The sequence below is a fragment of the Sycon ciliatum genome, chromosome 4 (assembly GCF_964019385.1).
Source record: "Sycon ciliatum chromosome 4, ocSycCili1.1, whole genome shotgun sequence".
Lineage (NCBI taxonomy): Eukaryota > Metazoa > Porifera > Calcarea > Leucosolenida > Sycettidae > Sycon > Sycon ciliatum.
In genome coordinates, this window is record NC_088646.1 from 15,695,823 (window position 1) to 15,715,965 (window position 20,143).

Genomic DNA, 20,143 nt, shown 5'->3' on the forward strand with positions numbered 1-20,143 from the left:
GCAGTTCAGGCTACAGCATTGTCACCGGCACAACTGGTGTCACGTGCACGCGGGCTAGACAGAATAAAACTGCATGCACTGCAGATGTAATCAGGTAATGAGACGCTTCTGGTGCGATGTAGATCTACTGGACTCAGATCAGTACTCGTACTGTCTGTACATGCTGTGGCACGCAGTCGGTCCGCGCCGAGTGTTCTCTTTTTACTCACTATCACTCAGCCGGCGCTTTGGTAACGACAACAGACAGTGTCAGTGGGATACTGCACCATGAAACCATGAAAGGCCTGAACTGCTGAAGTGATGCCTACGCTCTGTGTCTGTGGTCGACTCGTAGATTTGTGAACAGAACACCAGTCACCAGCGTTAGCTCGTGGAAGGCCGCTCTTTGCGGCTCTGGTTTGAAGGCGCTAGGTTTTCACCCCATTGCCAGGAGTGAAGAATTTTTGGCAGTTGCACAGGCGACAACCGAAAGCTCCCGCCTTTCCTGTTGGATATTAGCTATTGCTCTGCCGATACGATCCCTCTCTGGAAGAAGTTAGTTTGTCCTGCTCTCGTGCAAGACAGAACTCGCATGAAGCGTGCTTGCTGAAGTGAACTCACAGAGGAGCAGCTTCTGCACGGTTGTCCCCTCGCTGCTTCACGTGCCGTCATGGCTGCGAGGAGTGAAGTGAAGGCATGCTTAGCGTTAGCAGGTAAGATGTCAGCCACTTCGCTTAGCTTTTTCACCAAGAAAACTAGTAGTATGAGCAGCTCTAAAATTGTTTTACTGTGGCGTCACTATTTTTGGTGCTTTCTGCAGACCCGGGTACCTGGTCAGCTGTTCTTTATACTTTCACTTCTTGCGTAACAGCGACATTGGGTGTTTGTTTGTCTGCTTTATTTTATTTACTTCGCCAGGTAACATTAGAGAGGTATTTCTGCCTTCTCGGCGTCTAACCGTTTGGCCAGACTCTCAGTAAAGGATGATGATGCATGGTTTTCGGGAAGCGTTTTGCTTCTTTGTACCTTCGTGTATCTGTTGTCTGGCTATCCAACAACGCGTAGAGCACGTGCTATGGTTGAAATAGAATGGATGTGGTCAAGACCAGGACTGGCACTTGATAGCAGGGCGATAATCCCCAACTAACTAACTAGAAGGCCCTAGCTTCATTATGTACTGGTAGTACCAAGTCATAGCTTGTCTCTGGTTTGTCGCATTGTGGAAGTGTAGTTTTCCTGTGACGGGCAACAACTATCCAGTCCTGGATTGGTACAGTGACAGGTGCGGCCCGCGCAGCCTCCAGGGACGTCACCAGCTGCGGCTGTGGCCGCCATGTTTAGGACAGTTAGATACGTTTCTTCCGCACTCAGTTTCGGTGTGCCTTCTGCCTTCTTGGCCTCTAGCCGTTCGAGCACTCTCTGCTTGTATCATCACTGTGCGCTTGTGGTGTGCACGATGTTGATGTGAGGGATACAACTAAGCTAAGAGGAACAGCTGGAGGGCGAATAAAAATTTATTTAGCTGAATTCCTAAGGTTGACAAATTTAGCTCGTCCTAAGGTTGTTCCTGTTGACAGTGTTGTGCCGTAACGCTCTAGCCACTACAGCAGCACAGGCATTGAGGATGGTGCAGAAAACAGAAATCCAAGGCGACTACTTATTAGGCCATCATTTTTTATTTCTTTGTTTCGCGTCAGTTCAACTTCCAGAATCATATGCGAGAGGTGGAAAAAAATAAAAAATTGCAAAATAATAAAAAGGCTCATCAGAGGTGTATGCACCAGGGAGTAGTACAATATTGTACTACAGTCAACTTCGCTAATAACGACTTCGGATATAACGACAATTCGCGAATAACGACCGAATTTCCATGCCCAGAGCAAAGTCCCATCTAACTGTATACATTTAACTTCGGATATAACGACTATCTGAATAACGACAATTCGCGTATAGCGACATGCTTTTAGTGCCCCGAGGTCATATTCACTGCTTGAATAACGACTTTCTGGGCTTTTGACAGCTATTTCAAGTACCTGTCAGTCAAGTACATGTACCTGTCATGCAGAAGTACCAGAACCTATGGTGATGGATATTATTATTATAAAGGCACACATGCAAGAAAATGCAGCCAAGGGGGGCTTTTTCTTCCTTTTTTATGTTGGCTTCAAAATTGTTGGATTTACCAGTAGGCCTTGACGGATTATGCTAATATTTTCGTTAAATTATGCTTTTCGCATTGCTGAAAAAATTGCAAAATTATGCTATTTTTATGCTAAAAGTTATCATAATTATGCCGCATTATGCTCACATATGCTGCTAATGTATGATGGTTCTGTGCAGAATAACTGCGGAATTTTTTTGTAGAGGGCGCTGTACTGTAGTAGCAAAAGCTCAACGGGGTCAACGCACCGTGTGACCTAGCGCTAGCTACGACCGTCATTGATTGTAGTGGACTGGACATGTTACCAAGGGAGTCGAAAACCTACGACTTCCTGGTGCATCTACTTGTACTTGTACTTGTAGAACATGTACAGCTGTATGGAATTTGATGCGAACAGGCGGATTTATGCGATTCGTATGCAATTTGCCTCGAATTATGCGATTATTCGATTTTGGTAGGAATTATGCGAAAAATTATGCTAGCATAATCCGTCAAGGCCTATTTACCAGCACACCTATATGTATACAATGTACATGTAGTTGTACATGATTGTACAGAAATCATCATACATGTACATGTCTCTGGCCCTGTAGATGGCTCAAAAAGGCATATTTTTCAATTGATTTCCCTTGCATATTGAATTTTTAGTTCCTTTCAACTGCAATATGAAAATAAAGTACACATTGACATAGAGCAAGAAAAGAGCTTGATTTTGATATGCATGTCATACTACACAAAATATGGGTTCACATACATTCAAATGGGACTTCGGTTATAAGGACACTTCGTGAATAAGGACACTTTTCTGTTGCCCCGCCGAATGTCGTTATTGGCGAAGTTGACTGTACTCCCTGGTATGCACTGTACATAGCACAATAGCTCGTGCATGGTGTACATTCGAAAGAAAAATCGTACATCGAAGCACAACATCTGGGTTATCAGCATGAGTAAATATTCACTTTGGACAGAGGAGGCAACTGTTGGTCATGGTGCCTATGCTTCGCTGGAATATTGTACTCAGACTTAAGCAGCGGTGCAAAGAGCTCCGGAACGACGCATCCTCTCAGCTTAGGCGATCAATGCGGTCTGGTGTAAGCTCATAGAATATTGCTCCCAGATGCCGAACAAACGATTTACCAACGCTGGCCTAGGCTAGAGGCCATTTCTGAATCCCAGCTTCGCCGTATGCAACCTGTCCACACTGATGACTCGCACGATCATACACTCACTGTGCATGTTCGATTTTTTATTTTTTCCGAAAAAAATCAAAACGTATGCGTGCGGACGACGCGAAACATAGCTATAAAAAATGATGGCCTTATAGAACATTTACACTGATGTATATACATTGTTTATATATTTTTTTATTTTATTTTTTTATTTTATTTTTTTGGTCCCATCGGCCTCTTCATATTTGTGCAGCTGCACTGTTGAGCTTCCGATGTAAAACAAAATAATAATAATAATAATAATATCCAAAAAGATCGGTCTTCAGAAATGCAGTGTGTGCTTCCACTGACATGTTGATAGGCGCGAACTTTCCGTGTTGTTGAGAGAGCGCCGTAATCCCAACAATATGCATGGCTTTGGCATCAGGTAAGTTTTTGCACATTTTTTAAATTGCTTAGAATGAGGCGTCTAGGAGACAACCAATCAGTGATGTCCCACCAAGGGCCTTTTTTAAAGCCTTTTTACAAAAGGGAGTCCAAAAAATGACTGTCACTTTCACCCTGAGTCAGGGCACTGAAACTTGTTCATTTCTGCAGTTGCTGCTGTCGCTGTCATTGCTGTTGTTCTTGCTGTTTTTAATTTATTTATTTTATGTATTTTGCATTGCTGTACGTAAGCCGAATAGGCAAAGATGCCCAATGAGAAGATGCAAAAGGGAGTACCGTAAAATTCCGTAAATAAGCCCACCCTAAATAACGCCCATGTCCGATATGAACACTTCAAGTCCGTTTTAGCGCCCATGCCCGAAATAAGCCCAGGGCGTAAAGTGTTGTGCCTTGTACTTACCATAGCAAGTGGTTTACCTATCAAATCTGTAATTTATCGCTGCATTCTTAATTACGACCAAATTTCCAGCTGTGGTTTGATGTGCCTGTACCACGCTTAGTATGAATGGTGGTTCACTGAAACTAGTGGGTTGCTGATAGATTGATCTTCTGCAGATTGCGTCCGAAATAACGCCCATGCCCTAAAATAAGCCCATGCCCGAATATCCGCCCGGTTTTTGACGCTCTGCAAAGTATACGCCCGGGGCTTATTAACGGAATTTTACGGTATTGAAGGTCGACAGTTCTGGCCAGTGAAATTTGACTGTAGCACCGCATTAGAATGCACAGAATAGAGGTTTTTAAAAGGGGGCACTCCGGCTTCATTTGACGCCGAGTTTTCGATGCCAAGACGAAGGTAGGTGAAAGAGAAGACCCTCGAACAAGAACGAGTCTCCAGAAGCGATCGAGTCGAGCAGGAAGACGACTTTTGAATTTCGCCGAGCGAGCGCTGATGACGTAATGAGGGATTAGCTTGTCAGTGGAAATGCACCTGCGCACATACATTTCACACACGTGTTGGCCAATTTTCAATCGAAGATCTCGGATTCTTCAGCAATTCGTGCCACGGCAAAAGACAACGCTTGACTCGGTCACTGGGGCTGTCAAACTTCCCATCACAAATGAACTTCAATTTCTCATCTGTTTCAAGTATATGTACTGTCATGACTTGACCATGCTTAATCCACAGCTGGGCGAAGATTGTGGCGTTGAATTCCATAGCGCACCTTCTTGCTGCCATGAAGGAGTATGTTGAGAGAAGTGAACATATTTTTACTAAAAAACAACAGCCACTGAAGAGGATAGCAATAGCCTTGGGTGAATTTCCTGCAGGTACACGTTGTTGGTAAGTCTACTGGTCGGTCTCCATATCGTCAAGTTCAGAAATCACCTGTACTACACATCTTGTAGAAGGGATCCTGATCGAATAATTTTCTGGTCATAAAATTCACTAAGCTGAGGGCGAGACAAATAGTCAGTACTCCCCGATTCCGTCAAGCTGCTTTGAAGTCTGGATGCTCATGTGATGCTAACAAGCTCCCCGTTACTTCCAGCAGCTTCACTCTCCCTGCGACAGCAGCTATCAGCCTCTCTCTCCATCGTCGACAATTATCACAGATTCAACATTCTACATTTATCAGCACTGCACTGGGTGAATATGTCTCGAGACGAATTTAGCGGATCAACAACGCTTTGCTGGAGATAAATTCTCCTCTGGAGGACCTTCAGGGTACCTGGAAGGGTATAGAAGACGGGATCGCTCACGACGTTGGGAGAACATAGCAAACAACCTCCTCTTCAATTGAAAATTGGCCAAAAAGTGTGTGAAATGTATGTGCGCAGGTGCATTTCCACTGGCAAGCTAATCCCTCGTTACGTCATCAGCGCTCGCTCGGCGAAATTCGAAAGTCGTCTTCCTGCTCGACTCGATCGCTTCTGGAGACTCGTTCTTGTGAAGCAGATAAATTAATTCGGTCGCAACCAAGCTGACCAAGCAGTGGTAAATCATCTACTAGTACTCAGAAAATATGCCTACCACCACCAGCTGACTTGCAGGACTTGAAGTAGTGCCCTCCAGGTTAGCCCGAGCGCTAACTTGGAGGGCACTAACAAGCCATTAGGCCCGACCTGCCATGGACTATTTGAGAACGAGGTGATTATTTCCCTTGCATAGAAATGGACCAAGCAGGGTTTTTTCAACTTGACAAGGCCAAGACAATCTTTACCAATTTGAGTTGCATTGTGACAAGTAGAGCGCATTATACCGGTATGCCCTTTTAATCAATTGGTAGTTGTGTGGTTTGTGAGCAGAGAGAATTGGAGTATGCTTTGATCCGGGTGCAATTTTGAATTTTCCTTTGTCCACAGCTGGCTGAACCCTATTAGAAACCCTAGATGCAACTCGTAGTACCGAAAAATGGCTCTCGAAGCCCCTAAGTAGCTCCATAAGCTACCGTGGGCCAATAAGGAAGAAGTTCACAAAAAGAGCACATTTCTCCAATTCTCTCTGCACACAAACCACAAAACTACCCACTAAAAGGGCATACAAGTATAATGCATTCTACTTGTCCCAATGCAACTCACACACACACACACAGATCATCATAACCTTGTTTGGAAAAAAACTGCTCTGTCAATTTCTATGTAAGGGGAATACACAAAGGCACACAATGAAAACCTTGGCAAATTAATTCCGTTGTGACTAGAGTTTCATGGCTGAACCAATCATCAGACAATTAATTAATTTGCCAAGGTTTTCATTGTGTGCCTTTGTGTACGCCGCTCTGCCTGAATTAGGCATTGAGCACTCTTGCAGAACCAAAGCATATTGCCTCTATGTAAGTGGAATAATAACCTCGTTCAGTCTCTTAGACTACTGTAGTTAGTACATGACTAGCAGCCCAGGCTGTTCATGGTACAATAAGTATGGGCACATGGACTGGTTGTTGCAACTAGGGTACCTTTGGGAAGGCAGCGTGGTGTTGACTGCGTATTCAGTACGCGGAGTGGTATAATCTTATCGGGATGACGGCAGCAGTGGCAAATACTACATCATACTTATTCATACAGGACTTGGCAGATTCCACTACTAGCGGACGGTCTGTACTGCAATGGTCGGGACTGTCGGCGAGGCGACAGGGTACATTCAGCTGAGAGAATGGAGGGATCGTACATGCAGCAGTGAGGTGGACTGAGTTGTCAGCAGTGGGAGGGGACTTACGGAGCGGACTGGAGGTGTAGACGTGGCTGAGATGGAGACATCACCTATCGACAGGGTGGACTTAGACGCATTCACGATACCACTATGTGTTGTGAGAAAGTCGAGACCAAGTACTACTTCCGGTTGAATATCGGCGATGAGAACAGAATGTTTGAGCTTGAGGACGCTATTGAAGGAGAACGTGAGGTCACACTGGCTGTGTACGGTGATAGGTGAACCACTGACAGAGATCATGTTGAGCGCGGAGCGTTGCATAGCAGGAATATGTAGCGTGGCTGGAGCTCGTCATAATAGAAGCTGTACATGAGCTCCTTGCTGAGCTCCAGTATGCTCATACCAACATACACTGGCTTGTTGAGGTGGACCGTCAGCTTTCTGTTCTCAACACCCACAAGTCCGTTGTCCAACAGGACATGGCGGACGTACGTGGACTTAGCCACAGCTGTGAGGATGGCATCTTCTTCTTCTTCTGCACGGAGTAGTCTAATGGAGATCCTTCTTCTTACATTCTCCATGGTCTTCCCAAACACAGCGTTGTTCATCAATTTGAAGAAGTCCTTCTCAAAGTCGTTCATGGCCTTCTTCCGAAGCTCCGTGTTCAGCATCTATTCCTTCGAAAATGTGTACATTTGGAATCTCCTCACCAGTGCTGTATATAAAGGTCTTCGTTGTAAGAGTGATCACCCGCACATCATGATGCAGCGGCGCAGCCTGGAGAGCATCATCAAGGGTGGCCGCATTGAGCTCCTTGATGCGGACCCGCATTGCCCTCGAGTCCTTGGCGAGCATGTCGCGGTCGCATGTCGCGGTCGACGGCCTGCATATTCGGGTAGGCGAGCCGTGCGGCTTCCTTCACCGCCTCGCAGTACTCGCCTAGACTTTCTTTCTGGCGTTGTCGGCGGGCCTGGAACTCTGCACAGTGAAGGTCACCTCGCTGCGGTGGCGCAAAGCGGGCTTGCAGCGCCTGGGCCAGTGGCGCAAGTTGACCTTGGCGGGTACCCTGGGGCAGCGAATGATAGTATAGTAACGCTTCACCTTTCAGGGCCAGCGGCAGGAACTGCACTGTTTCCTGCGGTGTCCAGGCATTCACGAGCGCGACCTGCTCGAACTGGAGCCACCAGGACTCCCATCGGTCCTGAACACCACCGTTGAACTTTTCGGGCGTGGCCCACTGACGGGGAACCGGAGCGCGTTGTGCGGGAGCAGCCGGAGCGGGAGCAGGTGCAGCCTGTGCCTGTGGCTGTTGGGCTTGTTGTTGCTGTTGAGCCATAGGGACGGATACAAAGAGGAGTGAACACACGAGAGTAGAATACGAAAGGAACTATCGGGGGACGACAAATGCGAGCGGAAGGTCGCGGGGAATGCGAAGACTTCTGACACCAATGTAGTGTCTCTGACTGTCACTATCACACAACGTCCTAGTTACATTGTAGTTCATGAACACGTACACATCTACAGAGTGAGTGCTTCTCCCACAATGAGTTACGATGATGTGGTGTTGGCTAGCCATTTGGCCCAGTGTCGACCACTGATTGGTGTGAGCATTGCTAACTAACAAAAAATCCGGAGATCGTTAAGCTTGAATGATGTTAAATGTTTGGTTCTACAGCAGTGACGTGTGTGATTAAAACTAGACAGTCTTGTGAGCACTGATTCTATCACTGCTATGTGTGTTTGTGTATCGATGTGTGTGTTACACAGCTGCTACAGCTCTTGTTTTAGTGACACTCGCAGGTACTGGTGTCAGTGGTGGCTGTTTGATCACAGATGACCTGGTTCCCGAAGGCACAGAGACTGTATGTCCAAGGATACTGAACGAGATGGACATCACAGACAACTGCGTCTTAGAAGATCATAAGACATCAAGTGGAAGCGGTCACATCAGGTGTTCGTTCACACCAACTCTTTATGAAACCTGTCCTGGAATTCAGTAAGTACACCATACACCATACACGTGTCTACCGTGCCGCTCCATCTCTCTGTCTCGGTGAACAATGGGCAATGGTTACATACACGTGTCTACCGTGCCGCTTCATCTCTGTCTCGGTGAACAATAGGCCGCAATGGTTGATGATTCCACTCGGTATCGTATACTATGCTTATCTTCATAGCTTGCAACTACTGCACAACGTAGTGATTATGCAACAATGGAGTTATGGCTGCTCAACCATGGTATGCACATGCAAATGCGTATCTTCTACCCCCCCCCCCCCCCCCTCTCTCTCTCTCTCTCTCTCTCTCTCTCTCTCTCTCTCTTCACTTCTCTCCCTGAATCTCTTTTTTGCTGTTCTGCCGCCACAAAATTAGTCCTGTCGTATTTTGACCCTGTTATGTTTGAGTGGGTGGTGCATGACCTGATCGAAAGCCTGGGTAGAATACAGTACGTGACTGTAACTTTAACCCACATTTTAGAAATTTGTTGCCGGTCTAAATGTCTTATTGTCTAGATTTTGGTGAAAAAGGATAAGGACAAAATGTTACGAGTTATGACTAACTGTCCACTAACGTAACCAGATCTAATACAGTCAGCGAGTGTGACAAAATGGCACAAAACTGACAAGGAGTACTGAGACATTCGGCGACTTGACACCTAGCTCCAACACTTCTCCAAGGCGCAAACCAGCAGCCTTCCAACTCCCAAGTTGGGTGGTCTTTTGTGTTGCGTCGTCGAGTTGTAGTAAGGCCGGTATGTCCAATAGTCTTACTAGTTTCGTCATCATCCAGTAACTTTCGGCATTCTTTGTTGCCGTGGGGCGTAGCTCGTGCGCAACGAAAGCTCTTCTTCGTTGCGCTTTCCTTCTCCTCTTGGACCTTTCCGAACCTGAGCCTTCCAAGTTGGAAGGTTGTTGGTTTGCGCCTTGGAGAAGTGTTGGAGCTAGGTGTCAGGTCGCCGAATGTCTCAGTACTCCTAGTCAGTTTTGTGCCATTTTGTCGCACTCGCTGACTGTATAAGATCTGGTTACGTTGGTGGACAATTAGTCATAACTCGTAGCATTTTGTCCTTTTCCTTTTTCACCATAATTTAATTGGCTCACCATCCGAGTGTCTAGCTTTTCAGTAGACTTTTCAACAACCATTGACGAAAATTCCAACCAGCCGACTGGCATTCTTCGGAGTTGGACGAAGTCATTTGAACGTAATTTTCTGCTTTTCGGCATACAACTGTTCTGTTCTGTTGTGCTTGCATTCTCCAACCTGTGCTTTCAGCTGCCGGCTTGGTTGGGGTGTCAAGCGCCATGCTGATGGACGCTTCCAGGTAGTACTGGAGCCGTCGCACATCATCAACTGCTCGACTTACGAGTACTTCAAAGTCCATGCATCGGTAGAGAGGTGTGAAGATCTCTTCAACAAGACTCCGTGTACTGATGTGGTGGACTGGGAGAGAGATGGTCGGGTACACTTTGACCAGTTTCTCTATCAGAGGTGTACATGTATCGGAGCAAACTGCAGTGCAAGATTCTCATCAACTGTTGAAGTGGAGGTCAATATTGTGGGTAAGAAAGAAAGGAAAGATTGCTTGTGAATACCAGACTGGCAACACAATTATTATCTTTCTGCAAGGGGCCCAAGAAGTGTTGCACCAAGATCCCTTTTCCAGGCTGCTGTGGGTCACTCTGTTTGTGTCACCAAGAGTATAAAAGCCCCCAAGAGTGTGCAACTCTGCATATGGGGTCTCGACAGCGAAAACTCGCATCACGTGTCTCGGGTACGTTTTGCACTACGTACAACTAAGGATAGCGTGCGCGCAATCCAAAAATCTGCCTTGAGTATGCTAGCGAATTGCATACGCGCAGTGAGATTCTGCAAGGAAGTGCTTTTATTATTACTCCACTGCTCGCTAAAAACGGGCTGGAGACGTACAACTGGGACACTACACCACTTGATGGGAGTTTTTGCCGTCAGCCAACCCTATAGAAAGGGTATCAGGAGTTGCACACTCTTGTATACTCTTGGTATCATGGTGAACACTCGCGGTTGAGTGTGTGCGCAGTGAGTGACCTTCTGGGACATGTGTGCACTACTTATTATAGTTGTGTGTGCAGAAACTGTACAGGTACTGTGCAGCAGTGTGCAAGTGCAGTCAGTGCCATCAACTTGTTTGTAAGCACAGCTTCTTCGTCGGCTCATCTCGTGGCAGTTGATCCCTTTCCGCATCCTCCTTGCAAATTAATCCTTGCTTGAGGCCGGTGCTCGTCTTATTTTCAGGATTCCAGCCATTCCGTTTATATTCTTCTTTGCTTGTGCATTCACGCAGGGCAGGTACACTGTGTGTGCAGTCTTACATATAAGGCAATGGTGTCCCTAAAGTTTTACTTCAGGGCGGGCGTGTTATTCTAAAACTGTTTGATATCATAATCCTGGGCTACTGTATTGTATTATCGGTACATGTATTTTCATAGCAGTGTCTTGTATAGGACAAAAGTTATTTTTGTTACTTTTTGCTCATACGCGCTTGTGTGCAGATCAGTCATCACCATTTGCTATACCAGCTGCAATCAGCATTGGCGCCGTTCTGGGCATCTTCAGTGGCATTCTGGCCGTCATTCTGGTCTGCCGTTACAAACAGCGCAGAGCAATGTACAAGAAGACACTGCAGGCTCCGGAGTCCGTTGAGATGATGGTGTATGGCGAGCCACGCAATATCAAACTGATACGTTACCTTGCTCGAGGTCGCTTTGGTATGGCACACCTGGGTCAAGATGATGCCGGGGAGCAGGTAGTGGTCAAGGTCACTAATGAGAAGAACAAGGCGGGATGGAGCAGTGAATGTTCCTTGCTGTCAAATAGCTACATGCGTCATTCCACAATCATCAGGTCGGTGGGACACTACTTGTTTTTGGATAACATTTTAATTTATGGCGTGAACATGTTGGCTTGAAAAATCATAGTATGTCACAGTACTGGCTAGAAAATACGTACTGTATAAGCAGAAATATTCGTCTGGAATTTAATTTCGTCTTTTTCGTCCAAGGAGCTTTTGGACTAAATTAAATGCCGGACGAATGTCGATTTGTCCAGCTTTTCAATGCACTCTTATGATCCATGGACGAAATTTACAGCCGGACAAACTCCCTTTCTTTGGAGTTGGACGAAATTTTCTGCCTGTACAGTAATTTACCTTCTTCACCCACTAGGCCCGCTAGGTCAACCGAAACACTCTTCTTTAGCTGCCACACTCTTTCAACAAATCTCAACTCTCTCCCTTTGTTGAGAAAGAGAGAGAGAGAGAGAGAGAGAGAGAGAGAGAGAGAGTGTGTGTGTGTGTGTGTGTGTGTACAAGTGTGTGTGTGTGTGTGTGTACAAGTGTGTGTGTGTGTGTGTGTGTGTGTGTGTGTGTGTGTGTGTGTGTGTGTGTGTGTGTGAGAGAGAGAGTTTATAGAACAGTGTGTGTGTGTTGCGTAGCTACGAGAGAGCGCATTGTGGATCCATTGTAGGTGAACTTATCCACTATCGTGCAGGTGTGATTTCATCCACACTACCATCAGTGGTCCAGGCTCCATAGTGTGGGGAGATGCTGACAGGCCTGCCTGTACATGTGTTCTCCAGGTTCCAGTTTGGTGAAGAGCGACTGGCTGCTGGTAGCTGCAAGGAGCTATGGCTAGTGACCGATTACTACCAGCGAGGCTCTCTGTACAAATACCTGAAAGACAATCCCTTGTCATGGAATGAGTGTGCAGACTTGATGCTGTCACTGAGTGACGGCGTAGACTATTTGCATGATGATTCTGGATTGAAGCCACAGATTGCACACCGCGATCTCAAGAGTACCAACATACTCATCAAGGACACCCCACAGCCCAGATGTATTCTGGCCGACTTCAATCTGGCGATTGCGTTCGTGCCAGAAATGGACAAAGCACAGCGGCAACACCAGGTACTGACATTATGTCATTACTCATTAGTATGTGTGATTTCTTCCGTGGCTCAGTGTGTGTACGACAGCGAAAATTGTATTTTATTATTTTTACTTGGGCATTCCCAACAGACCCTAAGGTCTTCTTACGGGGTGCCCAAGATCAGGCGAAGTGAATTGGGGATATGACTAGTGCAAAGGCGAGCTGCTCATGAGGTAAAGACAGTACCTGGTATCCATCATTGGTCTTACGCTGCATCAATGAAATGCTGCTGCTCCTGCTGCAGGTTGGGACTCCGCGCTATATGGCACCAGAGTGCCTTGCTTCTTGCATGAACTTCGACGAGGACATCTCGTTTCTGGAGGCTGACATATATTCGCTTGGTCTGTTGCTGTGGGAGATCAGTGCTGGATGCTGTGACTTTGCAGTGGGTAAGCAACTGTTATTCCAATGTATGATCATAAACCCTCAACCAGTGAATATTCGATACACGTGCTCATCCCACATCTGCCCATATCTTCTGCATGACTACTGTGCCACTACCTACTCGCTTACCCGGTAGCATAAGCTGTAACTACTTCTGGAAGTACTACTTCAAGTAGTACATGTATTCCCCATGGTGTACGGCTGAACGTACAATATACTTGTAAACGTGCTGCACAGTGTTGCACAGTGTTGTACTATGTGTGTTACTGAGCATTGCGTGTAGATGTGCTGCACAGTGTTGTACAATGTGTGTAAACGTGCTGCACAGTGTTGTACTATGTGTGTTACTGAGCATTGCGTGTAGGTGTAGTGAAAATTTCACATGTACATGCAAAGCACAGTATTTGATACTATCACTATTCCTGCTGTGCATATTGAAACAGATGGCAGCCAGGACAAATCACGTCACGAACTGCCTTACTGGACCTATGTGGGTGACCAGCCAACCATTCGAGCTATGGAAGAATTCGTCATCCGCCAAGAAAAGCGACCGTCTCTGCCGAGAGGATGGGAGATGGCAATGAGATCAGTAAAGGTACGCTACGCCATGTACCTACCCTGTGTAATTCAATGCCACGTTTGTATTGCCCCGCCCCATGCAATGCCATGTTTGTATTGCCCCACCCCATGCAATGCCATGTTTGTATTGCCCCACCCCATGCAATGCCATGTTTGTATTGTCCCACCCCATGCAATGCCATGTTTGTATTGTCCCACCCCATGCAATGCCATGTTTGTATTGTCCCACCCCATGGAATGCAATGCCATGTTTGTATTGTCCCACCCCATGGAATGCAATGCCATGTTTGTATTGTCCCACCCCATGCAATGCAATGCCATGATCTACAGCCATGGCAGAATTATTATTTTGAGGAAACACTTTATGAGTAGCAAGAATCAGCTACTGCTCATGCAATTGTAGATTGTCGGAAGGTGCATGCTGACTGGGGATCATACGTCTTGTGGAATCCAGTCACTGCACGTTGTTCGTACATGTAGTAGCTTGTTACGTTGGAGATGCGTCAGCTGCATGCGCCCACGAACCTAGACCATGTTCTCCATTTACTAGTACAGTAGTTGTCCACGTGCTGTGCACCTTGTATTTCGTACGGCTTGAACTTTGCCATGGGTAAATCAGGAAATTGCGGAAAAATATTTCAAAAACTCCTACGCAGGACTGAACATAGGAAAGCGCTTGCAACGGAAATCCGTAGAGCTTTACGTATGAAAGTTGCCCTCCCTCCCTGGCGCGTACGACAGAGGATTTCGTACGTAGTTACGTTGAGCCAAACCTCCCTATTACCTGTGTTTCCTTTCATCTAGTGTTAGCAACACAGCCACCATAACCCTCGGACTGGTACTCACTTTGGCTGCACTGGGGGTCTCCCAGCCGAACATATTGGTAGATGTTGACGTCTTCCCCCCCCCCCCCCCCCCCCCCCTGTGTGTGTGTGTGCACGCACATGCACATGTGTTCTGCATTGTAGGAATTGGGTGTCTTAGCAAATGTACTGAATGATTGCTGGGAGAAGGATTGTGGTGCAAGGCTGACAGCTGCCGCCGTCAAGACCCGCATGGTCCAACTCGATCGGTCCAAAGTGGAGACAGAAATGGCCATCAAGCAAGCTATGAGTGCTGGAATTGCTGCTTCTTCACCTCCTACTACTCCTGCAACAAAGGTAGTTGCACCTATCCCTGGAGAAAAGGCAGGTTCACCTGTCCCTGGAGAAAAGGCAATTTCACCCATTCCTGGAGCAAATACAGTTGGGCTAATGCCACAAGAAAAGTACCCGCAGGAGTTACAACCACCCGAGTACACAGAAGAACTACATGCCAAGCCACCAGCTATCCTTGTGGCCCGGAAGGAGTCCTCGGCTAGTTATGGCAGCATGTCATTGGACACAGCAGATGTGGTGACCATGCCAACTATAGGCATTCACACAGGCAGGCCTGAACCGGATTCTTCCACCTCTGACTACGCTTACAGTACAGCCGGGCGTCTTGTCGGCCGAAGCAGCAACATCAACGGGTCCAGCGAGGGCTATAATAGTGCTGATGGCTATCAGTGACCAAATACAGCGCCAATGCGAGCAGCAGCAGCAGCAATGTTGTCATCAATGGAGGCGTTTTGTGTGGTGTAGCACTACAAGCACAGGTGTGCCACTCCACACAAAACGTATTCAATGATGCCGCTCACATAGCCTCCGCATTATCTCCCATCCAACGTCACACATGTACTGATGTAGCTGGAATAGCCCATGTGATGTGGCACTACTTGCTTGTGCTCCTCACTGCTGTAGCCCTTAGTTTGACAATGTGTATGACAGCATCTCTGCGCCTTTGATCCTAGAGGGTGGTGGCGTTCCCACGGCGGATGCGAACCGTGAATTTTTATATATTTTTTATGACAGCACCGCCAACAGCACTTTAGAATTATGTATTGCTTACCAACGGTAATCACTTGAGTGTACATTAGTTGAGGTATACACACCTAGGTCTACAACCAGCCAAATGTGTGCAATCTGTGCTAATGATAATGTAAAATGCTGCTCAATGAAATCAAGCATGCGATTGGAACTGGTGTAGGGCTCGAAGCATCAAGATTTTCCATTGAGCAGCGCTGTTCTTGAGAATTATTTGACATGCTTTTATGCGGCATCTTATAATATTGAATCATTTCAACACCGTCTTTTCCCTTGAAGTACCTAGTTCTTTCAAGCGTCCTCTGTGATTTACGAATGTGAACAATCATACTGTAATGGTGCTGTAAGAGGCGTGACTGGGCCCATTCTCTCCCCAAGCAGACGCACCACCCATTTCGCGGATAAGTGACCTATCAGTGAAATTCTGCTCAAGGGGATAGATTTTTAAAAGAACATATCCCCTCCGGAGCTTGCTGCAACAACAGCTAAATCAAGGACGCAGTTCTGAATTGCAGCCAGCAGCAGCAACAGCAGAGTATTGACAGCCAACAAGGCTGGTGATAAATAGAATAAAGTAAGTTACTGGTGGTACTTGCAAAACTGACTATTTCATGCAGTGTGCACTGCAGTCGGGGCATTCACTGCACTGAACAAATCTAAGTCAACAGCCTCACTGGGAGGTCTACCAGGGCAAGTAGTTGAGCACTGCTGAACCATGACCAATGACAAAGGTATGTACATGACAGCACTGGTGTCTTGACTAGCACAGTGAGTTCTGGACCATCTTCAAAGTACACCACTCATGAGCAGTATTTCTTCACTGACCTACTAGTACTACTACATGTCCAGCAGGGTGATGTACAGTAGTGTACTGTGTTGGGCTGTTGCATGCACACACCTGATACGCCAGAGGATAGTAATGCTGTTGTACAGTGTGCTTGTGCGCACAGATCAGCACATTGGAAACAGCACCACGCGGTGACAACACAGACACAGCAAGCACACAGCACTTACTGTGAGCAAGGCAGCAGTCCTGATCGCACAGTACCTCCGTGAACGAGCATGATCAGTCTGGTATGCAAGGCCGGGTTCCATCTGCTTGGTCACACCAGTGCAGCACTGTTCCTCTGACTAACACCACGCATTGTACCTTTACAGTGAACAACGATGGCCGAATGGCTCATGTCTCTCCAGTCTTACTGCTTGACGAGTCACTAGTATTGTTAGCACTGGCATCACTAGGTGCACTCTCCTCATACGCCTTAGGCAACTCCAAACCAACGCGATGCGCACTAGCCTTTATCGACTGCTCGCCCTTGCCATACTTCTCATCCAACTCCTAAGGAAACGACAATGAATGGGTGAACAAATGGAGTGCGGGAAAGAGAGAGAGAGAGAGAGAGAGAGAGAGAGAGAGAGAGAGAGAGCGAGAGAGAGCGAGAGAGAGCGAGAGAGAGAGAGAGAGAGAGAGAGAGAGAGAGAGAGAGAGAGAGAGAGAGAGAGAGAGAGAGAGAGAGAGAGAGAGAGAGAGAGAGAGAGAGAGAGAGAGAGAGAGAGAGAGAGAGAGAGAGACAGATAGGTCCTGCTCAAAGATAGCTCAGCTGTGCCAGACAAGCATAACAAAATCATGCTCTTTCCAGAAATATTAAACTGGCTAAGTGAAGCTGCACTACCTGTACTTCAACTTACATGGCTAAGATCTTAGGTAAAATTAGCGCTGAAATGAGACATTGTTAAAGGGGAAGTTAAGGCAAAAATTAAAATTTCACCAGTTGTAGTCTTCGAGGTGCTGAGTCGAATGGTCGTGGTCCGAGGAAGCTGAGACGCTCCCTTCCTACTTGAATCCCAATCGAACTCGCACACTTCCACCGAAACTAGGTGACTGCGCCCTACTAGATGGGGATTTGTATGCAAAATGTCACTAAAAGCGCCATTTCGTTCTTATAAAAGCACGGATGACCGCGATTGGCCCATATGTTGTAGTCTTTAGGACGCTGGGTCGACTGGTTTTGGTCCGAAAAGGCTGCGATGCAGCGTTCCTCCTATATTCCCAATCGAACATGGTTGAACAAGCGGTCACGTGCTCCTGCGTACGCCAGTCACCTGGTCACCGTGCCTGCAGGGTACAACTTACTAGCCTGTTTGACTTTTTTTGGGTGCAGTCCTGTCACTCGAGTTGAACCTTCGTGTGAAAGTTGTCGCCTGCTGGCGTGGTGACCAGGTGATTTGGGCACCCAGGAGCACGTGACCGCTTGTTCAACCATGTTCGATTGGGAATAAAGGAGGAACGCTGCATCGCAGCCTTTTCGGACCAAAACCAGTCGACTCGGCGTCCAAAAGACTACAACATATGGGCCAATCGCGGTCATCTGTGCTTTTATAAGAACGAAATGGCGCTTTTAGTGACATTTTGCATACAAATCCCCATCTAGTAGGGCGCAGTCACCCAGTTTCGGTGGAAGTGCGCGAGTTCGATTGGGATTCAAGTAGGAAGGGAGCGTCTCAGCTTTCTCGGACCAAGACCATTTGACTCAGCACCCCGAAGACTACAACTTGTGACATTTTAATTTTTGCCTTAACTTCCCCTTTAAAAGGATGCGGGGTGGGAATGTTGATGTTTCGGTTTTCGACTGGGTGCTTTACACAAGAAAAATCACCTCAGCTTTTTACTTTCTTCATGTTCTGTCGTGGGGGGTAGAGTGACAAGTAATGATGACTGTGTCTAATTCCCACAAAGACAATACGTGCTAAATCTATGACTGTCTCTCTATAGGTAGGTTGCTTCTTTCATGAGAGCATAGTGCCACTGGCACTGGCTACATGAGGTGTAGCTGTTGCTCAACCCCAACAAACAAAGCAAGGGGTTAATAGTATCGCTGTGCACATCCCCTGGTGATGGCTCCTGGCCGAAAATTTGATTGAGATGATAGAAATTCGCAGCAAAGAGACCACTTGCTTTGTTAATGATGGTGTGTGGGAATAGGCCAGTGGCTGATGACTGACTATATTGATTACGTGGTGACAAGGTTCAGGCATCAACTGGGAATTCATTCACGCTACATACCCTATCTGGGGCGTAGAAGGGGCTTGGGAACTGGTACGACCAAAGGACGGAGCGGGCTGTGACGGGGTCCTCCCCGCGGGAAAATTTTGTAAAAAAAAGACACGAAATCCTGTGTTCTGGGTACTTTTAGCACATTTTTTTGCGAATTTTTAGTCATAGAATTTTATGGTTCACGTGCAGAAAACTAAGTTGCCATGAATCAAGTGTACCTAATAGCCGTGCTGAGTCAAGTATGAGTCAAACTCAAACAAAAGTCAAAGATCTGACGGATCCCGTTTTTTATTACGGTTTTGCACGTTCCAGACGGACCCCACTTTTACTGTCACGTCACTGAGTTGAAAGTTTTCGAAAAGTGGTACAGCCATGGTCGTACCAGTCGTAGCGGGTGCTACGCCCCTGCCTATCCTGGATAACGTTGGTGCGTGAGAGACATATATAGCCGGCATGGTCGCGAATCTGAACTGGAGATGCATGGTATGCTAGGGCAATTGTGTGCAGCATGAGCGCAGCGGCATTCCGTCCTGAGAGTGGAAGTATGACATAATTGACACCAGTTGGTATGGTAAATAGCCATGATGAAGAATTGGTATCAACTCGTTTAGGATTGAACAAGCTAGGGGGGGGGGGGGGGGGGAGGGCATGAAGGGCCCTGATGTCATCCTACTTTGGTCTGATTGGCCTGGGTACGTTATACTTTCCGGCAGGCTGTATGCTTCCTTGAGGTTGTCAACATGTAAGTCATCGAAATTGTGGAATCAATACTACTGTATACGACTGCATGGCATCTAATTTTCAGTAAAGTAATTACAGTATGCAAGGCCTACCTGTTGCTCCTTCACAGCATCTAGCATAGTTGAGTATGCTAGACAAGTGCGAGTGGCATCTTGAATAGCAGCACTACTCTCCAGCATCGTGTACTGTTGGACTGTGTTCTTCAAGTACTGTGTCGGCTTACATACAGCCTGAAGTAGCCAAACATATTGAAGTTACAATATCAATTCATTTCAACTTGAGAAAGTAGAATTTCAGCCAGCAATCTACGTGTATGACGAACCTGACGTCCAGTCGATGTCTGAAGAAGACGGACCAGCTTCGACGCCGCACTGCTCAATTGTGTATGACTCATGGTGCAACGTTGCCTGAACTACTTCTGGGTGTTATCCAGCAAGACAAACAGCTACGACTGGTCAGCACTCAGGTACGTCCTTCGTCTTTCAAAAGTTTGAAGAAGATTAAACAATGAAAAGGAAGCAGAAACGAGCTTTACAAAAAAATTACAGTCATGACGAAGAGGGAATTCCCCGGATGGGGGCCGGGGTGTTTTGAGTTTTTGTCATGCAGCTTGGTACATGCAAGAGTACATAACCCCCTATGTACTCTTGGTACATGTAAACTGATT

The 20,143-nt window shown here is 46.7% G+C and overlaps 2 protein-coding genes across 2 annotated transcripts; one reads left to right on the forward strand and one right to left on the reverse strand.

Moving 5' to 3' along the window:
• The first annotated feature begins 229 nt into the window (after positions 1–229).
• On the forward strand, positions 230–16,008 carry LOC135814653 (activin receptor type-2A-like). The gene is made up of 8 exons (XM_065327812.1): positions 230–692; positions 8,618–8,846; positions 10,124–10,410; positions 11,380–11,731; positions 12,464–12,791; positions 13,058–13,202; positions 13,641–13,792; positions 14,745–16,008. Exons 1-8 carry the CDS (start codon positions 650–652, stop codon positions 15,324–15,326), a joined length of 2,118 nt encoding a protein of 705 aa, XP_065183884.1. The 5' UTR covers positions 230–649; the 3' UTR covers positions 15,327–16,008.
• Positions 16,009–16,166: 158 nt separating this feature from the next.
• On the reverse strand, positions 16,167–19,988 carry LOC135814654 (uncharacterized). Its single transcript, XM_065327813.1, has 3 exons — positions 19,799–19,988; positions 19,569–19,706; positions 16,167–17,019 (listed from the first exon to the last, which is right to left on the reverse strand). The coding sequence occupies exons 1-3, from the start codon at positions 19,868–19,870 to the stop codon at positions 16,861–16,863; spliced, it is 369 nt and encodes a 122-aa protein (XP_065183885.1). The 5' UTR covers positions 19,871–19,988; the 3' UTR covers positions 16,167–16,860.
• Between the last annotated feature and the right edge of the window lie 155 nt (positions 19,989–20,143).